Below are 20,043 nucleotides of genomic sequence, written 5' to 3' on the forward strand. Positions count from 1 at the left end.
TACCGTGAAGTGGTTATGGGGCAGTGATGAATTGATCAATACATTAGCTAAATATCTCTTTTTTTCAAATAATCCTCAGCAGTTATGCAATGTCACATTTTCAATTTTTTCAATTTTGCATATGGCTAATTGTATTTTTCATTCCTTATGTATTATAAAGCAGTTATGCTTGTTCATATTTCTCTCAATTTGATGTGCAGCTTTCACTTTATACAGTCACTCACAGAGACTGGGGCTGCCTTGGTGATATCAGGTCAACTAGATGTTGACGTGACATCACTGGATCTCAGCGGCCATGGAGCTCGGGGGTCTTGTGATGGGGATGAGCGGAGTACAATAGCGCCACTCAGAGGCACAATTGACTACACAAGGTATTTGAGAAAAGCCTTCTTTATGAGCTTTAGATTAATGTGGCCACAATTATTGTGTAGTGTACCACTTATTTAAATAATGGCCTATATACAGTATCTGCAACTGTATGGCAGATTAAATTAAAACAAAAATTAAAATGCAAGGAAGTAGCAAGGATAAAACATGAGCGAAAGATGGCCGCTGCTGACCTGGTGACAGGTTCTCTTTAGGAAAAAGTGTGTCACGAAGACTATTTCATTGTGCTTCCCTTTGTGCCATCTTTCTATTGTAAACACTTGTAATGGTGACGTCTGGTTCCAGCATGTGGATTGAGCTGGGGGACTGGTAGGATCGCCGGTGACATCCAAAACGTGCGGCCTGACTGGTGTAGTGTTGTGACGTTGCAGGATAGGTGCTGTAGCAACTGTTTCATCAATGGCACCAGAGGTGGGCAGTCAGTATAGGAAGGTCATGATTGAAGTCTAATCTATCTGCTGTTGATTGCACAGAAACTCTCTCTCTCTCTAAAAATATATATTATATATTAATTTTTAATTTTTTTTATTTTTGTTTTAAATCCTTTGTTCTGGAAACCCAAACAAAACAAAAAGGGATTTTTTTTTTATCTCCAAAGTTTAGTAAAGCGTCGCTTAAAAAAGTAAAATAAAATAAAAATCCATTCAAACTGATCACCACCGCAGATTTTCTGGATAAAATGAATCTCGCAAGATTGGGAACCTGATTGACAGAATGACACGGCAACTCATTTAATGACATTGAAATCTGAATGGATGGTTTCTGCTGATATTAAAAGTCACTTGAAGATTCTGCAGGGGTTATAATATGGCCACTAAGTTTGTATTTAGATATGGGGTTGACCTAATGAATCCAACCACTGCTCCTCTAACACTTATTTTGTATTTTGACCACCAGTACTGGAAGTGTAGACTGAAGTAAGCTGATGACAAGGCTATATGCACATTTTTCTTTCTTCTTCATCCCCATCTACTCTAAATGCTGTGTTTTCTGCTTATAGGACAAACCGCAATGTATTCCTAATCTGTAGTAAGACAGGTGCTAAAAAAACTGATGGACTCCATTAACTTACAATAGGAGCCGTCTGGTTCCATCGTGGTTACGATTCTTGGTACTACTGTATACTCATTCAAAGCCTCCTTTGGAGAATGGATCAGAAGAATAGGGCTACATGTACTTGCAGTATCATGTTACTTTTTTTTCAATCAAAAAAGCATACAAGTCAATAGAGCCTGCTGGGAGCTGTTGGTATCTGCTGTACAACAGATTGAGCAATACATGGAGTATTCTGATATAAGATAAAGCCACAAAATAAGTGCCAATAGAGATGTGAAAATTAGGCAAATGATGAAAAAATGGTTTTGGCATTATGACATGCTAACACCAGGGCCCATGAGCTGAGTGGCGCAGTGCTAAATGTCCCTGCCTGCTCCATGCCCGGAGTCCCAATCCCAATGACTTCTGCATCCACAGAACATGGATGCAGTTGAATACTGTAGTGGAGCAGTGAGTCAACAGCATCTTGCTCAACCATTTATTCTGTGTATCTGAGTTCCAGCACAGCAGGGACGAGGAAGACACTAGATCCTTCATGCTGTGTGTAGCCTTAAGGGCACTTTACACGCTGCGATATCGTTACCGATATTGCTAGCGAGCGTACCCACCCCCGTCGGTTGTGCATCACAGGCAAATCGCTGCTCGTGGCGCACAACATCATTAACACCCGTCACACGGACTTACCTTCCCTGCGACGTCGCTGTGGCCGGCGATCCGCCTCCTTTCTAAGGGGGCGGTTCGTGCGGCATCACAGCGACGTCACACGGCAGCCGTCCAATAGCAGAGGAGGAGCGGAGATGAGCGGCCGGAACATGCCGCCCACCTCCTTCCTTCCTCATTGCCGGTGGACGCAGGTAAGGAGATGTTCGTCGCTCCTGCTATATGCTATGATATGAAAAACATGACCCCCCCCAAAACATTGAATGCCGGTCATGCATATGGCGCTCATTTGATAATGCCCTACAACTTTGTAATTCACTTTTTTTCTCTATCTCGTTCCGTTTTCGAGATAAAAATGCTAACTCCGTTGTTTTCCACCAGGTGGCGCTATAGGTGGTTTCATTGCGTAGCGCATGGCTACTTCACTATGCCTAGACACCACTTCTATGCCTATAGCTGCTGCCGTTCTCAAGTTAATGGCGGTGGACAGGATATGGGTGGACACACTGTATATTGTGTATAGAATATGGTCTGATTCCCCTTCTTCACTCACAAAAAAATGCACTAACAAAGGAAAAAAAATAGGCCCATTCCCATGAAACACTGCTCCAGTCAGTGCTGCATGCAGACTAAGGGGTACTTTGCACACTACGACACCGCAAGCCGATGCTTGCGATGCCGAGTGCGATAGTACCCGCCCCCGTCGCAGCAGCGATATCTTGTGATTGCTGCCGTAGCAAACATCGCTATGGCAGCTTCACATGTACTTACCTGCCCTGCGACGTCGCTCTGGCAGGCAAACCGCCTCCTTCCTAAGGGGGCGGGTCGTGCGACGTCACAGCGACGTCACACGGCAGGCGGCCAATAGGAGCAGAGGGGCGGAGATGAACGGGACGTAAACATCCCGCCTATCTCCTTCCTTCCACATTGCAACCGGGACGCAGGTAAGGTGATGTTCCTCACTCCTGCGACTTGATACACAGCGATATGCGCTGCCGCAGGAAGGAGGAACAACATCGTACCGTCACTGCTGCTAAATTATGGAAATGTCGGACCCTACACCGATCATACGATAATGACGCTTTTGCGCTCGTTAATCGTATGTAAAAGGATTGCACACTACGATATCGACTGCGACGCCGGATGTGCGTCACTTTCGATTTGACCCCACCGACATCGCAGCTGGGATATCGTAGTGTGCAAAGTACCCCTAAGGCTACCCACAGCAGGAAGGATCTAGTGTCATCATCGTGCCTGCTGTGATGTGTCATTATGTGTGCAAGGGCTACTGTGCAAACATCATAATTTGTGTGTGAGAGACATCATGAGAGCAACATAATTTGTGTGAGGGGCTCCAAGGGGCATCATAATGTGTGTAAGGGCACTATGGGGCATCATAATGTGTGTATAAAGAACATTGTGGGGGGATTATACTGTGCATGCGGAAGGCACTGACGTTGCAAAATGTGTGGGTATCTTCACTGTGAAGATATCACGCTGCATCATACGGTGTGGATGCCATTAAAGGATGATTGTTGTTAGCACAAAGCTACACTTATTCATAGATCAACAAAAGACATCAAACATTCCTCATACCTATTGTTTGGAAGTTAAGAGCTACCATTTGACACCCAGCGTTCCAGAAGACCTGAGGCATGTAGTTAGATGAATCTACTCGGGTTCCTTTTGGATATATTCTGCTAAGCTGCATTTTGTTATATCTGCAGGTTTTAAGTTAAAGATTTAGAAGAACACAAACGGAGATCATCAATGATGTCAATGTTTCCTGTAAGCCATGCGCTCAGGAAAAGAAAGATAAAATTATATACTAAAGAGGTCAACCACCCAATATCAGCTATACCTGACTATAAATATCACATAGGGAGGTGTAACTAGATCATATCTATAGTAAGATATAGCTTTCAGATTATTCCAATAGTGGGTAGGATCTGGAGAAACATAAAAAGGTCTAAAGGCCCTGTCACACACAGAGATAAATCTGCAGCAGATCTGTGGTTGCAGTGAAATTGTGGACAATCAGTGCCAGGTTTGTGGCTGTGTACAAATGGAACAATAGGTCCATGATTTCACTGCAACCACAGATCTGCCAAAGATTTATCTCTGTGTGTGACGGGGCCTTTAGGGTCCCGTTACACGTAGCGACGTTCCAGCGATCCCGACAACGATACAACCTGGTCAGGATCGCTGGTACATCGCTACATGGTCGCTAGTGAGCTGTCAAACAGGCACATCTAATTAGCGACGTAGCAATGATACGACGATACGTATAACGACCTCGGCGGTCGTTGGGACCCTGTCACACAGCAGCTATTCTGACGACACAGACCTCGATTGAACGCTGAGTTCTGAGTCGCCAACAAGGCCGCTCGTTGTTGTTATGGCGTCAAACACAGTGATACATGCTGCCCGGCGGGACACCAACGATCAAAAAATGAACCAGGACGTTCAGGTATGATCGGCGATATTGCCGCGGCTGGCCAGTTGCTGCTCTGTCTCTGTCACATGTAGCGAGATCGCTAGCAAGGTCGTTGTTGCGTCACAAAACCTGTGACGTTTCAGCGATCTTGTTAACGACATCGCTATGTGTGACGGGGGCTTAATCCACAAGAGAGGCTACAGACTATCCTATGCTGATGCACACATGTCCCAGGCAACCCATAAACTCTAAAGCCTGCTTTACACGGGACGACCGATCGTGCGATTTCACAATCGATCGTACCCGCCCCCGTCGTCTGTGCGTCACGGGCAATTGATTGCCCGTGGCGCACAAAGTCGTAAACCCCCCGTCACACGTACTTACCTCCCGTGCGACGTCACTGAGGGCGGCGAACATCCACTTCCTGAAGTGGGAGGGATGTTCGGCGTCACAGCGACGTCACACATCGGCCGCCCAATAGAGGCGGAGGGGCGAAGATGAGCGGGATGTAAACATCCTGCCCACCTCCTTCCTTCCACATAGCCGTCGGGAGCCGCGGGACGCAGGTAAGCGATGTTCATCGTTCCCGTGGTGTCACACGGAGCAACGTGTGCTGCCACGGGAACGATGAACAACCTGCGCCATGTTTCATAAACGATTTTATGAAACATGGCGACGAGCACACGACTCACGATTTGTGAGCGATACTGCGTCGCTAGGAGGTGTCACACAGAACGACGTCGCAAGCGATACCGGATGTGCGTCACAAAATCCGTGACCCCGACGATCTATTGCGTGATAGATCATCTCGTGTACAGCAGGCTTAGGGGCACTTTGCACACTACGACATCGCAGGTGCGATGTCGGAGGGGTTATGTCGAAAGTGACGCACATCCGGCATCGCACTCGACATCGTAGTGTGTAAATCCTAGATCAAGCGCAAAATCGTCGTAATCGTATCATCGGTGTAGTGTCTGGGAATTCCATAATTATGCGACTGCGACAGGTACGATGTTGTTCCTCGTTCCTGCGGCAGCACACATTGCTGTGTGTGAAGCCGCAGGAGCGAGGAACATCTCCTACTTGCGTCCTGCAGCTCACGCTGGCTATGCAGAAGGACAGAGGTGGGCGGGATGTTTACGTCCCGCTCATCTCCGCCCCTCTGCTTCTATTGGCCGCCTGCCGTGTGACTTCGCTATGACGCCGCACGACCCGCCCCCTTAATAAGGAGGCGGGTCGCCGGCCAGATCGACGTCGCAAGGCAGGTGAGGCCATGTGAAGCTGCCATAGCGATAGTGTTCGCTACGGCAGCTATCACAAGATATCGCTGCTGCGACGGGGGCGGGGACTATCGTGCTCGGCATCGCAAGCATCGGCTTGCGATGTCGTTGTGTGCAAAGTGCCCTTTAATTCTCAGCAGGGAGCAGATCAAATGGTTGGCAATCACCCTACATGATCTACAAGCAACAAAGCAACCTGAAAAAAAGTTTTCGTTACTTGGTGTTTAATATTTTGTTGCTTTACTTTGAACCATGAATCTACTGGTTTCAGGAGGAGATTAATTTCACACTTACTTTTCTTGAATTTCACTAAAAGAGGTTTTTTATATGTTATTAAAGTTACCAGTGGGAATCCATGATTTAACCCCTTCCCAACAATTTCCATTTTTGCACTCCTTTTCAGAGACATACCGTAACTCTTTTATATTTCTGTGCACACAGACATATAGGAGATTGAGTTTTTGCGGGACGATTGTGTTTTTGAATGACACCATTCATTTTATTACACATTGTACTGGAAAATGGGAAACAAATTCCAAGTGTAGTGAAATGTAAAAAAAAAACAAAACGCAATTCTGACACTGCTTTTGGGAATTGGTTTTAAGACGTACATCGTGTAGTAAAAATTACCTAGAAATATAATTCTCCTCATGAGTATGGTTATGGCGATACCGATCGAAACGTGTTTTTCAGTTATTTTCGACAATGTTTTTATTTATTACTTACCGTACAGCAAAGAAGGGCAGGAGTTGTACATCGCCCAGGCCAAAAACTAGTAGTCTAGCAGGAGTATTAGTTTTTGGCCTGGTCGATGTACAACTCCTGCCCTTCTTTGCTGTAAGTAATGCTTAATTTTTGGAGGATATTTATTCCTCTTTTTGTTGCTATTTTTATATTAATGTTTTTATTTAAACCATTTTGGGATATAGATATAACATTTTGATAGCTTGTTAAAGCATTGTTTTTGTGGTATTGCAGTGATCCCAAAAATGTAATTTTGGCGTTTTTTTTTAGTTTTTTAGTTTTTTTACTGTTTACAAATCTTGTTAATTTATTTTTAGATTTTGATAGAACGGAAGTTTGAACTTTTTTTTTTTTCAATTGTTTTCAAACATTTTTTTTTTACGGTTTCCTTTTTTTGTGTAAATCAGATTTTATTCGAATAAAGAACATGTTTACAAGTTATAGGATAGGCAACATATGATATAGAGTAGAATAACTCAAATCTTGGAGGTAATAAGTAATACAACACTTTTCTACTTTCATAATAAGTCCTTTGATTACACACTTCAGGTCTCACCATCATCACCCATGTAATAGCTTTGCTGTGGAGATGATGCCCACTGGGTGATCAACAATCCGACCCCCATGCAAACATTTATGCAGCCTCGTTTAGAAACGGGAGGCAACGTAGATGCTCAAAGTCTCAGAGATGGCAATGCTGTCTTAACAATGTAAACATAACATAAAATGTACAAAGAGGAAAGAAAGATGAGAAAAGAGGAAATGTAGGGGGAGAGAGAAAAGAAAAGAAGGACCAAGAAGATGTCTCATCTGGGTCGTGTGCAGCCCCCGGCACTTTTGTTTTGTGGAATGGACAATCACAGAGGTCTCACGCCTCCAATTTACGGTTTTCTTTTAATTTATTAGTCTCCTTAGGGGTCATGAACCTACAATCATCTGATCACTTGTGCTATATACAGCAATATTACAGTACTGCTGTGTGTAGCAAAAATCACGGTGTCCTTTAAATGCCGGCCACAGGCACAGTTTCAAGGCAGCTTCTTAATGACAACGGGTGAGCACCATGGCAGTGCGCTGTTAATGCCGCTGTCAGAGTTTGACAGCGGCATTTAGCAAGTTAACAATCACAAGTGGCACAAGCCATTGTTTACAAGCCATTGTAACACACAGCCACTACCTACCAGGTTTGGGGCAAGCTCTTCCCGTGAGCGTGCTCCTTATACCCGCTAAAGACTTGCATCGCACATGTATGGCAGATGTCGGTAAGAGGTTAAAAGATTTTAAAAAGTCCTATTACAACTTTTTTATTTATTTTATAAGGATAGTTTCCCATTGGTAACTTTAATAACAGAACAGAAGACCCTTTAAATTATACAATTTGTCAGGATACCAACTCAATATAATTTTGTTCGGTCCAGCAAAAATGTTGTAAATATTGTAACCTAGCATATATCTTTCTTAGGCCCCTCCACATGTACGTGTCTCTGGTACGCGAGGTGTCCATTTCCACACATACCGGAGACACGTTCACAAGCATACTAATTAAAATCAATGGGGATCTTCACACGTGTGTCCATGTGAACCACTTGCATGTCAGGGTGATCAACAAAATGGAGACAAGTCAGTTTTTTTTCCAGCAGCACGGATCAAATACAGAAACACATGGATAGCATCCATGTGACACATACCGGAAAAAAAAGGTTGATACTGAAAAGAATGTTTTTTATGAGTAAAAGAAGTACAAAGATAGACACATAGATAGACAGACAGATAGATAGATGATAAATATAATATGATGCACAAATTCCGGGACAGCTGTGGGCTGCTTTTTTAGGCTGGGAAGGGCCCAATAACCATGGACCTTCCCAGCCCGATAATATTAGTCCCCAGCTGTCTACTTTACCTTGGATATTTATCAATAATAGGTCGGACCCCACACCATTTTTTTAAGTGATTTATTTATTTATTAGATTAAAAAGGGATAAAAACACCTTTTAGTGCCACCTGGAACTCTATAAAGGGTGCAAGTGTACATTTTCACCTTTTATCTTGTGACCGCAACTTCTGACTGGACAGAAGTCAGTAGTTACAGAACAAGCTCTCAATGCAAATCTATGAGAGCTAGAAGGAGGCTATAATGATGGTCTCAGACTTATAATGGAGAGTGAACTTCGGTTCTCTCTATAAAGCACTGGAGCAGCTAATAGGTCACAAACTGCAGAAGACTGATGAGATGTGGCGGTGATAGAGGGTGAAGACGGTGTCAGGTAAGTATGAGAGTAGGGTCAGGATACTTAGATTAAAAGCACTGCTCGAGGGGTGAAAAAAAAACAAAACACTGGAGCGATGCTTTATGCCTTTTGGGTTGATAAAATAGCAAGCTTGTCTACATATTTTGCTTCCTTTTCATACAGTTTTAAGTTATATTCGCTTTAATTATCAATTAATCCTTTTACTGTCTCGTTTGAAAGCTTCCATAATTTCAATCCATCTCTTTTCTCCTCTTCCTGTAATTGACAGCTGTGGCATTAGAAGAGGCAGAGAAGAGCAGAGATGGATGCAAAACAAGTAGTTGGGCAGGTGCGTTCAACTGTTTAGCCACATCAAAAATGCACCGAGTGCCAGTGCTTGGTTTGAACAGTCATTTTGAGTTGAAAAACTTTTAACAAGTTCTAGATTACGATATAAGAGTCATACATCACTTATGAAAAGGATACTCTACAAATTCTACAGGAGATTTCGTTAGCTGCTCAAGACCCTTGGTTTCCACATAGGAGGACATTTCGTAGCTCTTGTTTCTTTCTGCAAGGAAACACAACAATGGATTATATCACATAACGTTATATTAGAATTATGTTGCAATTGATATAATTCATAGAAAAGTTAATAATAAAAGAATTTGATCAAGAACATATGAACAATCTAAATGTAACCGTGTAGAATGTATTTGGTGGTGATTGAATGATCTTTAGTCTAAGATGCATTCTTGATAAAACAGGGAAGATAGGCAAGTCTAAAATTAGATAGATTTTATGAGATTCAGATAGACTTTAGAGAACCATTCCTGAATTCATTTTGTTGATCCCTCTATTAGCCATCAGGAATATGTGTAGTGTGTACAGTAAAACACTTACCCAATGTTGCCTACTGCCATTTCCATCGCTGTTAAAGCTATCCTCTACAGAATCATGTGTCTACAAATGTGACCATCTGGCTGTTTAACCCCCTAAATGCCATGATCAATAATGATCGCAACATTTAGAAGGCTGTGAGAGAGAGTACACTCATGTGAACACTATTAGACCCTGCCAGGAGTATGGTCTAAGAGGCTTATGTCACTGTTGCACTGTCTAACAGGTATAATGTATTGAATTTTTGTACATTGCAATATATTATAACAGCAATCGGAGTAATAAAAGTTAATTTCCAGTATAGGGACTAAGTAAAAAGTGAAAAATAGTTAACAAAAAAAAGCCTGTAAAAATAATATTTTAAAAATCCAAAAATAAGAAAAAAATAATAATATACCAATAAAACCATATATTTATGTGAAAACTAAACAATACAAAAAAGAACACACAATTGATATCACAAGAACCCGATCTATAAAACTCTATTTAATCCCTTCAGTGAACACTGTAAAAAAATTTAAAAACATAACAAAAACTATGTCTTTTCATCATATAGCTGACAAATAAGTGGAATAAAACATGATCAAAAAGTTGTATATAAAAAAATTGAAAAAGTCATCTTGTCCTACAAAAAAAATAAAAAAAGCTGTAACTCTCAAAATACAGTAATGCAAAATATATTTTTGTTTTCATAGTTCCATAGGTTGAAAAAAGACCTAGGTCCATCAAGTTGAACCTTCCTCCACCAACTATAAATTTTGGCACTAAATCATTTATAACCGACAATGTTGTGTGTACTGAGGAAATCATCCAGCCCTTTTTTAAAAGCAGTTATAGTATCTGCCATTACTACCTCTTGTGGTAGGGAATTTCACAGTCTGACTACTCTAAAGTCATGTGCCCACGGGAGAAAGTAACTTTTGCTGCAAAAAACCTGCAGATTTTCTAGATTTTCCAGATAAATCCGCGGGTTTACGCAAGTACAGACAACCCGCATGTTATTCTATGGGATTTGGGGAGTCCTGTATCAATGCTGCAGTATTTGCGGCTGCGGAATATGCTGCAGATTTCCTGCAGCCGCACGTAACTGCATGTCAATTATTCATGCGGAATTATCTGCGGAATTCCTGCCTTTCCACTATGGAGATACATGGCGGGAATTCCGCAGGTTTACAGCAACAATTCCGCAGAAATACTGCAGCAATGCATAGCAGTGGATTCCGTTGGAGCTGCTGCGTGAACCTGCGGAAATACCTGCAGAAACGTCTGCAGGTACATTCTCCTGCGGACACATGGCCTTACTGTAAAGAACTCTTTTCTATTTAGCTGCCGGATTCACCTTTCTTCCACCTGCAGTGTATGCCCCCTGATCTTTAGTATTATATTTGGAAGGAATAAGTCCTTTGTGCCAGTCCTTTGTATTGACCACACATCTATTTATACATATCAATAGTTTTTATGGTGCAAAAGCAAAAGCAGGAAAACATAAAAACAAAAAATAAATGTGGCATTGCTGTATTCATGCTGACCCAAATAATAAAGCTGTCTTATCACTTTTACGACATAGTGAACAGCGTAAAAAAATAAATAAATCCTGAATTGCTGTTTCTTCTTGATTCTGCATTACAAAAAGAAAAGTAAAAAATGATCAAAAAATAATATGTAGCCCAAAATGGTACTAATAAAAACTCCAACTCATCTTGCAAAAAAACAACCCAATTTTTTTAGATTGATAGTAGCCAAACATAAAAAAAACTATATACAATAAATCTGGTATCGCTGTAATCGTACTGACCCAAGGAATAAAATTGGTTTATCAGTTATACCGCAAGGTGAATGGTGTAAAAAATAGTAATAAAGCCAATTCTTCAACTGCTGTTGATTTGTTTATTTTGCCTCCGAAAGATTACAGTAAATCGCGGCTCACACTTATTCTGCGCTCTACGCTGAGCACTTACACCGGGGATTACATGTAAATCTCTGAAAAATGTGATTCAGACAAAATTCTCAATGGAAAATTCACTCTAAAAAGGCAGAGCATGTCACTCCTGTCTGACCTGGGATCCAGCTGTGTCCATCTATTTTTGCGTGTAGAAAATTGCAGTCAACAACAGTTTTGTTCACTTTTGAAAGCACAGACACTGACACAGACACTGCTGAACAGAGGCCAAACAAAATCTGGAGTAAATCTGCTGCCTCATTATAGTGAATCCATCAGTGGTTTCATCCGAATCACGAGTTTCAGCGATGTTGATGGAAACCCTAATCTAAGTGCTCAGCATAAAGCACATGATAAATGTGGACTGATCCAAAATGTTCTGTGCCCCAAATTGGCACCAAATAGCATTCAACTCAACCCACAAGTCACCACTCATGTCCAACATTTGTCAACGGAAATATAGGTGGCTTCCACGTTACTGGCAGCACAAAGGTTCTGGAAAGCACTATGGTTCGCTTCCCCCCCCCCCCAAAAAAAAAGAAAAAAAAAATTTTTTAGAAAAACCTGTGTTCCAAAATCCAAATGTCTCCCTACCTTCTGAGCACCACAATATACCTAAACTACAGTTAATGTCCATATGTTTGGCATTTCTATAGTAAGGAAAGCCTGCCTATATTTTTCCCTTGCGTATTTGTTGAAGATTTATTTTTTTCTGCACCAAATCTGCACCAAATATGCAAGGGAAAAATAAGCAACATGGAAACAGAACTTCTGAAATCTCATAGCCTTCGCTGGCTTCACAATGGACAGGCAGATTTTGCTGCAGATTTCTGAAAATACGCGTCAAAACTACACAGCGTGGACACTGGGCTAAATACTGCTCCTTCCGTCCCAAGTCCTGTGGTGCAGCCAAACAGTACTGTACAGTCACATGTGGGGTTCTGACACATTCAGCAGAAAATGTGTCACAGGTTGTGACACATACCTATTCTCCTTGCAAAAATATGGAAATCTGGTGTTAAAACAAAATTTTTGTGGTAAAAATGTAATTATTTTTTCTTTACCTCCCTATATTATAACATTTTGTGACAGACCTGTAGTGTTAATATGCTCACTGCACCCCTGGATGAATTCATTGAGGGGTGCAGTTTGTAAAATGGGTTCATTTGGGCATTTCTGCTGTTATTGCACCTCCTGGGCTCTGCTTTTCTGACATGGCACCTGCAAACCATTCTAGCAAAATTTATACTGCAATAGGTCGCGCTTTCCCTTCTGGGCCTTGCATTGTGGCTCAAAAGTAGTTTTCAACCACATATGGGGTATTGGAGAAATTTCACAACATATTGTACAGTCCATCATTGTCTCCTGTTATCCTTGGAAAAATGAAAAATTTGGGGTTAAAGCAACATTTTTGTGGTAAAAATGTATTATTTCATTTTCACGGCTCAAAGTAATAAAATTCGGTGAAGTACCTAAGGGTTCAAGGTGCTCACCAGACATCTAGATAAATTCCCTTTGGGGGTCTATTTTTCAAAATAGGGTCACTTGTGGGGAATTTGAACTCTTTAGGCACCTCAGGGGTTCTCCAAATTCGACACTGCATCTGCTAAAGTTTCTAGCCGATTTTGCATTAAAAAAAAATCAAATGGCGCTCTTTCCCTTCTGAGCCATGCCGTGCACTCAAACAGTAGTTGTCCACCATATCATGTGTAGTACTAGTATCGGTGTACTCAGTAGAAATTGCAGAACAAATTGTATGATGCATTTTCTCCTGTTGGCTTTGTGAAAATGAAAGATTTGGAGTAAAAGCAACATTTTTGTGGTAGAAATATTTTTTAATTTTCACGGCTTAATGTTACAAAATTCTGTTAAGCACCTCGGGGTTAAAGGTGCTCAGCAACCATCTAAAAAAATTTGTTGTGGGGTCTAGTTTCTGAAATGGGGTCACTTGTGATGGGTTTCCACTGTTTAGACACATCAGGGGCTCTCCGAATGCGACATGGCATCCGACAACCATTCCAGACAATTTTGGGCTCTAAAATTCTAATGGTGCGCCTTTCCTTCTGAACCCTGTCATGTCTCAAAACAGTAGATTTCCACCACATATGTGGTATCAGTGTTCTTAGGAGAAGTTGTACAACAAATTTTATAGTGCATTTTAACTTCCTACCCGTGAAAATGCAAAATTTGGGTTTAACCCCTTCACGACCGGCCGATTTTTCGCTTTCCGTTTTTTTTTCGCCATTCTTTTTCTGAGACGTAACTTTTTTATTTTTCAGTCAATATGGTCATGTGAGGGCTCATTTTTTGTGGAATGAGCTGTACTTTTAAATGAAATCATAAGTTTTACCATATAGTGTACTGGAAAACGGCAAAAAAATTCCATCTGCAGAAAAATTGCAAAAAAAGTGCGATAGCACTATTGTTTTTGAGATATTTTATTCACTGTGTTCACTATATGGTAAAACTGATATGTGAGTGTGATGCCTCAGGTCAGTGCGAGTTCGTAGACACCAAACATGTATAGGTTTACTTTTATATAAGGGGTTAAAAAAAAATCGGAAGTTTGTCCGAAAAAAGTGGCACACGTTTTACGCCATATTCCGTGACCCGTAGCGTTCTCATTTTTCGGGATCTATGGCTCAGTGATGGCTTATTTTTTGCGTCTCGAGCTGACGTTTTTAACGGTACTATTTTTTCGCACATGCTATGTTTTTATCGCCTCTTATTGCATTTTGTGCAAAAGTTGTGGTGACAAAAAAAACATCGTTTTGGCTTTTGGAAATTTTTTGCTGCTACGCCGTATACTGATCAGATTAATTGATTTTATATTTTGATAGATCGGCGATACCAAATGTGTGTATATTTTTTATTTTTTTAACCCTTTAATTTTCAATGGGGTGATTTGAACTTTTAGGTTTTTTGTTTTTTTTTTAATTTTTTAAAACTTTTTTTAACTTTTTTTTTTATTTTACTAGTCCCCCTAGGGGGCTATTGCGATCAGCAGTCCAACAACTCTGCACTATCTGCTGATCACAGCTACATAGCTGTAAACAGCAGATACGCTCACTTTCTTTTTCACTGGGCCGCGGGCACAGCGAAAGTGAAAGCAATTCATGTGTAGTACAGGAGTCATCACATGACCCTGTGCTACCATGACAACTACCGGAAGTCACGTGATCGCGTCACGTGACTTCCGGTATCGGGCGGTAAGTAAGTTTACCGCGATCGCGCTTATAATGGCGCTGTCACATATTGACAGCACCATTTAAGGGGTTAAACGGCACGAGCAGATAACGATTCTGCTCGTGTTTAGCAGGCACACATCTCAGCTGTGAAAATCAGCTGAGATGTGCGCCGAACGCAGCATGCTGCCACCGGCAGACCGCGGGCAGTAACGTTATGACCGCTAGGAAGTAATTTTACGGCCCGCGGTCGTTAAGGGGTTAAAGTAATATTTTTTGGTATAAAAGTGAAATTTCCATTTTTTCCTTCCACATTGCTTTCCACCTCTTGCTGCTGCTTCCTAGTCTTTTTTGATTGGCTGCAGCGGTCACATCATTGACAGCACTACCACCAAACTCAGTGGCTCGTGTTGTATACATTGATAGGGTTACTGAGATTAGTAATGACACCACTGCGGCTGATCAACAAAGACCGCAGCAATGGTAGTACTGGATCCTGAAAGGGTGAGAGAGAGTGCAGGTTATTTTTTGCATCCCTGAATTTATGGGGTAATAAATAATCTTTATAACAACCTCTTTAAATGAATCTCAGATTCAGATTTATAATACTCATCTCTGATTATAAGTAACCGCCTTCAGCCATTAATCAGGACCGTTCTAGGACGACATTAGTATTCGTATAATCTATCTCTATGGGATTATCACATTGTCATCTCAGAGTACACTTCTGCATTATGCTGACATGGGAGGACATTTACGCCAAGAGCAGACATCTCAGCACATTAATCTTACAGAACTCGCATTGAATGCTGTATCAGTATTACCCAGCGCAGTGTTTGTGTTACCCACAGACAGGTTCTAGGCTTCGTTCCTTCACTACTTACTGTCATCTCAAAGTCATAGTAACTTGGACAAGGAGCAGGTATAGTGTGGATGGATCTTAAATGTTAATATTAAGGAGTGTTGAAAAGTCCTACATTGTTTTCACAGCAATAATAGACAAGAAATTAATACAGGCTGTATCACTGACTGCTGAAAGAGAAACACACTGAGCCGATTCCCCACGTACCCCATAAACATGTCCGCTTGTCTCCAGTGTTATTTGATTAAACTATGCTTAAAGCGGTGGTTCACCCATTTTCATTACTGGCCACATCAAAATTATGTTGCGAAACAAGGTTTCTATCAACTACCTTATGTTGTCAAGATTGTCTGCGAGTGACGCTATTGCGGTCCGCTCACCCCCCTTCTCGTGACCCCCAAGGCTCTGTGACCACTGATGTCCAGTGATATCACATCAACTTCCTGTTGACCTGACATCACCGAGGCCGGCCCCAGTCTTCCTGAATGACTGGGCTGTGGGCGGCGTTTCACCGCTCATCACAGCCCAGCGTCACAGTCATCCCCCTACTCTCTCCTTCACTGCAGAGCGCGCAAGCAAGAGCGATGCTGTGTTGTGACGAGCAGTGAAACTCCGTCCACAGCCCAGTCACTCAGGAAGAATGGGGCCGCCTCAGTGATGTCACAGGAAGCTGATGTGATATCACTGGACATCATGGTCACGGAGTCCGGGGGTGATGAGAAGGGGGTGAGTGGACTGCAATACAAGGTATTTAAGAGAAGCCTTGTTTCACAACATAATATTGATGTGGTCAGTAATGAAAAGGGGTGAACCACCTCTTTAATTAATGTGCACACTATTACATACTGATCAGCCAAAGGTTTAAGATCACTTTCCTAATACTGTGTAGGTTCCACCAAAACAGTTCCAACCCATCGTAGCATAGACTCTTCAAGACCGGTCAAGATATCCTATGGTAGCCCACACTAAGAAATTGGCAACAGATCATGTAAGCCCTGTAAGCTGTCAGGTGTAGCCTTCATAGATTAGATTTATTTCCCCGAAAATCTTACAGATGCTCAATCAGATTGAGATCTCGAGAATTTAGAGGCCAAAGTTATCACATTATTCTTTTCGTCATGTTCTTTAAACATTCTTGATCAAACTTTGCAGTGTGGCAGAACATATTATACTACTGAAAGACGCTATTGACATTGATGTAACTGATGCCATAAAAGTTTGTACTCAGTCTGCAGCTATGTTTAGTTAGGTGGTACATCCATATGAATCCCAGGAACAAAAGTTTCTTAGCAGAACAATGTTCATGGCACCACAGTGCCCCATGGTGCCACATAACGCCTTAGACCAGACCACCTGCTTCTATTCTTTCATGGTCTCATTCTGGAGACTATACACATTTGTAGATGCATTCACTTATGGATAGCAGTCAGCAAGGGTACTCTAATCTGCAGTTACATCACGAGGCGCGGCAATGCAATGTGTCATGGGCGCAGGAGATTTTTCAGCAATTACTGGTACAGTTCCTCTTCTGTGGGATTGAATTAGGCAAGAGAAGCTGTGAAGAGAAAAGACGCAATAGGGTCTTACCCGGTATGACACAAGGGGGTGAATGCAAGCAGAAGCACTCACTTGGTAGGGTTGTGCCAGTCACAACCCCTTAGCAAGCATTTATGTAGCGTGGAAGGCAGCGGTCCCGCAACGAGGAGGAATACCAGACAGCAGGAGAAAAGCAGGTTTAAATACCGCGCCAAACCACAGGAGTCCAGATGATGTTAGTAAAACTCTTCCCTTTATTTTCACAGGTCTACGCGTTTCGAGGACATGTCCGTCCTCTTCCTCAGGACAATGTACAGAGAATACTAATTGGGATGAATTAGATAGCGTTGTCGATTAGCCCGGGAATCCTAAACTCCTATTAACGGTTGTTAATCTTTGGCCCACCTTTGGTAGATGCTAACTACTGCATACCAAGAGCAGCCAACAAGATCTACACCTTTATAAATGTTCTCAATCAACTTACAATTTAGTTCTTGTCAAAGTTGCTCTGATCTGAGGGAATTCAATTGGCAGCCAGTCATAGTCACAAATCAAGATGGGCTGAAGAAGTACAGCTCCTGAGACCTGTGCCTCAAATGATAGGAGCTACATCATAAGCACATATACCAGAGCGACCGGAGCAGAGCTGTGACAGGAGAAGAAATATACCTTTTCCTCGCTGACTGTGCAGAAAGGACTGAAACTGGAAAAGAAAAAACTCCTTGTGCTCATGACTCACCCACCCCAGGGCTATGGGACACCCGGTGCCGGGCCGGACTAGTCCGGTGGTAGTCAGTGGTGACTGGGCCCGGCTCCGTGGCCCTGGTGGGTGTCAGTAAAATATGTGGCTTGGTGAATAAAGTTGGTGTTCGTGACGCCACCTGTGGTCTGCGGCTATTAAGCCGCCGCTGCTGTGTGAGGCCTCCGGGGTGATGTTATAGCAGCAATGGTGGTACTGCTCCCCACAGGTGGAGCGGAGCCCCGGGGACACTGTTAGTGCTCGTGGAAGTCTATGAGGTTGTGTGGCTAACACGGTGCAGGGACGACAGGCAATGAAAGAACCAGGCACAAACAACAGTCTCTTTACCTTTTCCTCTTTACTTTGGAAACAGTCCAGTCCTGGGAGACCGTTACAGGTGGTGATGGGGATCCGGTCGGCCTGGAAGTACTTGGGGTGATCTTTCTGGCCAGCTGAGTATGAGGCCTACTCCTGTGCTTTTCTTTGTTATGCTAGGACCCTGCTTCTCTGAATCCAGCAATGGCCCTCTTGCTGCTGGGACTGATGGTACGTCCCTTTCCCTTTGTAGCAGGCTGCACAGGCCCTCTCTCTGGTGCTTCTCTGCTGAAGTCCACCCCGGGCCTTGATGCTGCAGCTGTGCTTTTGGGATGTTTTTGGGCCAGGTGCTTGCAGCTCCCCTGCCCTTCGGATTTGGCTACCAGGGAGTATGTTTAAGCCCTGGTGGCCACAGACTCCGATGTCCGAGTCTCTCCGCTGCCTCTCAGCTACTCCTGCTTCTCTGGGCCAAGCTACTCTAGCTCTAGGCCCCAGATTCACAGGACAGCTCACTCTGCGTCTGTTCACTTCTACTGCTCTCTACAGACTGACCACTACTTCCTCCACCAGATCAGACTTAAGGGGATCCTCCCTGGAATCCCAGGTTCAGAGCTCCCCCTGCTGGCCGGAGGGAGAACTGCGTTGGATGTTAAACTTGCTGGCCAATGGACCTCCCAATTACCTCCAGGCTCAGCATTAACCCTTTGGGAGGGCAATGCTGTTGTGGCGACCAGGTCCTGGGGCGCCACACTCCCCCTTAGTTAAATTCAGTACTCCCGGACTGTGAAAACAAACACAACATGTTACAACATCTCATCCCATTATGGGAGGCGCATTACTTAAACGTTACAAACTTAAACACTACTATAAGAGTCCAGTGTGGCTCCCTGCCGGGTGTCCATTACACTGCTCCATGGGGGACCCGCCGCGATCAAACCCCCAACGTAGGCTCTGGGCGTGCGTCAGAGCATTGATGACCCCACTCTATGCACGCCGGACGAGTTTTTCTTCAGGGGTGTTGAGCACACGGGTGCTAACTATGAACAATTTAGGTGTTGGCCACCCATAGTCCAGTGGCCCAATTGTCCATTTACTTAATCGCCTAAGACAAAAAAGCATTTTATACACAACATTACAGACATTTCACATAACTATTTACATTCTGTTAGGTATTTTACTTTCTATGTTCTATACCTTGGAGGGGGCTGTCCCCGAGTGCTACGTTGGGACCGGCGTAGCTCTGGGGTTTGTCCCTGACTACTTAGAGTGTCTGCCCCCCCCCGTGTGATTGGTAGGCCTAACCCTGACAGGGATACATGTCGGTTGCCTACGGGATCTCAGATTCGCCAAGGGTACGGCAGGTTCACCACTGGCAGGGGGTTGAACCTCCTGTTCCACTGCTGGCGTGTCACCTCGTGTTGGAGCAGCCAGTTCTTTAGGTGGATCTGGAACCTCTTCTGTTTCTGGCTCGACCAACTGCGGGAACGTCAAGACTGGTACCACTATGGCATTGTTTATTCGGGTCCAAGTTTTGGGGAATTTTCCAAGGATTGTTTGGATCATCTCTTCCTCTTTTTCTTGACTTTGGGGACTTTCTTGTACTTCTTCTACTTCTTTTTGGGTTCTGCACCGTTCAGGGCACGCTTTCAGGCGGTCCCGAGAAACTGCTTGATAGGTCTTGCCTTCATCCTTGCTTATGAGGCATACCTTACTATTGTCAAAGTTGGAGGGGATAATGGTGTAGGGCTCGTTTTCCCACTGATCATCCAATT

General features: G+C 43.0%; 1 protein-coding gene across 1 annotated transcript in view; it reads right to left on the reverse strand.

Annotated features, from left to right (window-relative positions):
* Positions 1 to 20,043, reverse strand: part of PLCB1 (phospholipase C beta 1) — a 990,679-nt gene that overhangs the window by 172,140 nt on the left and 798,496 nt on the right. The window contains exons 17-18 of the mRNA XM_075339307.1: positions 9,282 to 9,366; positions 3,700 to 3,824 (exon numbers count right to left, since the gene is read on the reverse strand). Of these exons, the coding sequence (XP_075195422.1) occupies positions 3,700 to 3,824; positions 9,282 to 9,366 (210 nt within the window). The remainder of the gene's footprint in view (positions 1 to 3,699; positions 3,825 to 9,281; positions 9,367 to 20,043) is intronic.

This window comes from Anomaloglossus baeobatrachus, chromosome 3 (assembly GCF_048569485.1).
Source record: "Anomaloglossus baeobatrachus isolate aAnoBae1 chromosome 3, aAnoBae1.hap1, whole genome shotgun sequence".
In the NCBI taxonomy this organism is placed as follows: Eukaryota; Metazoa; Chordata; class Amphibia; order Anura; family Aromobatidae; genus Anomaloglossus; species Anomaloglossus baeobatrachus.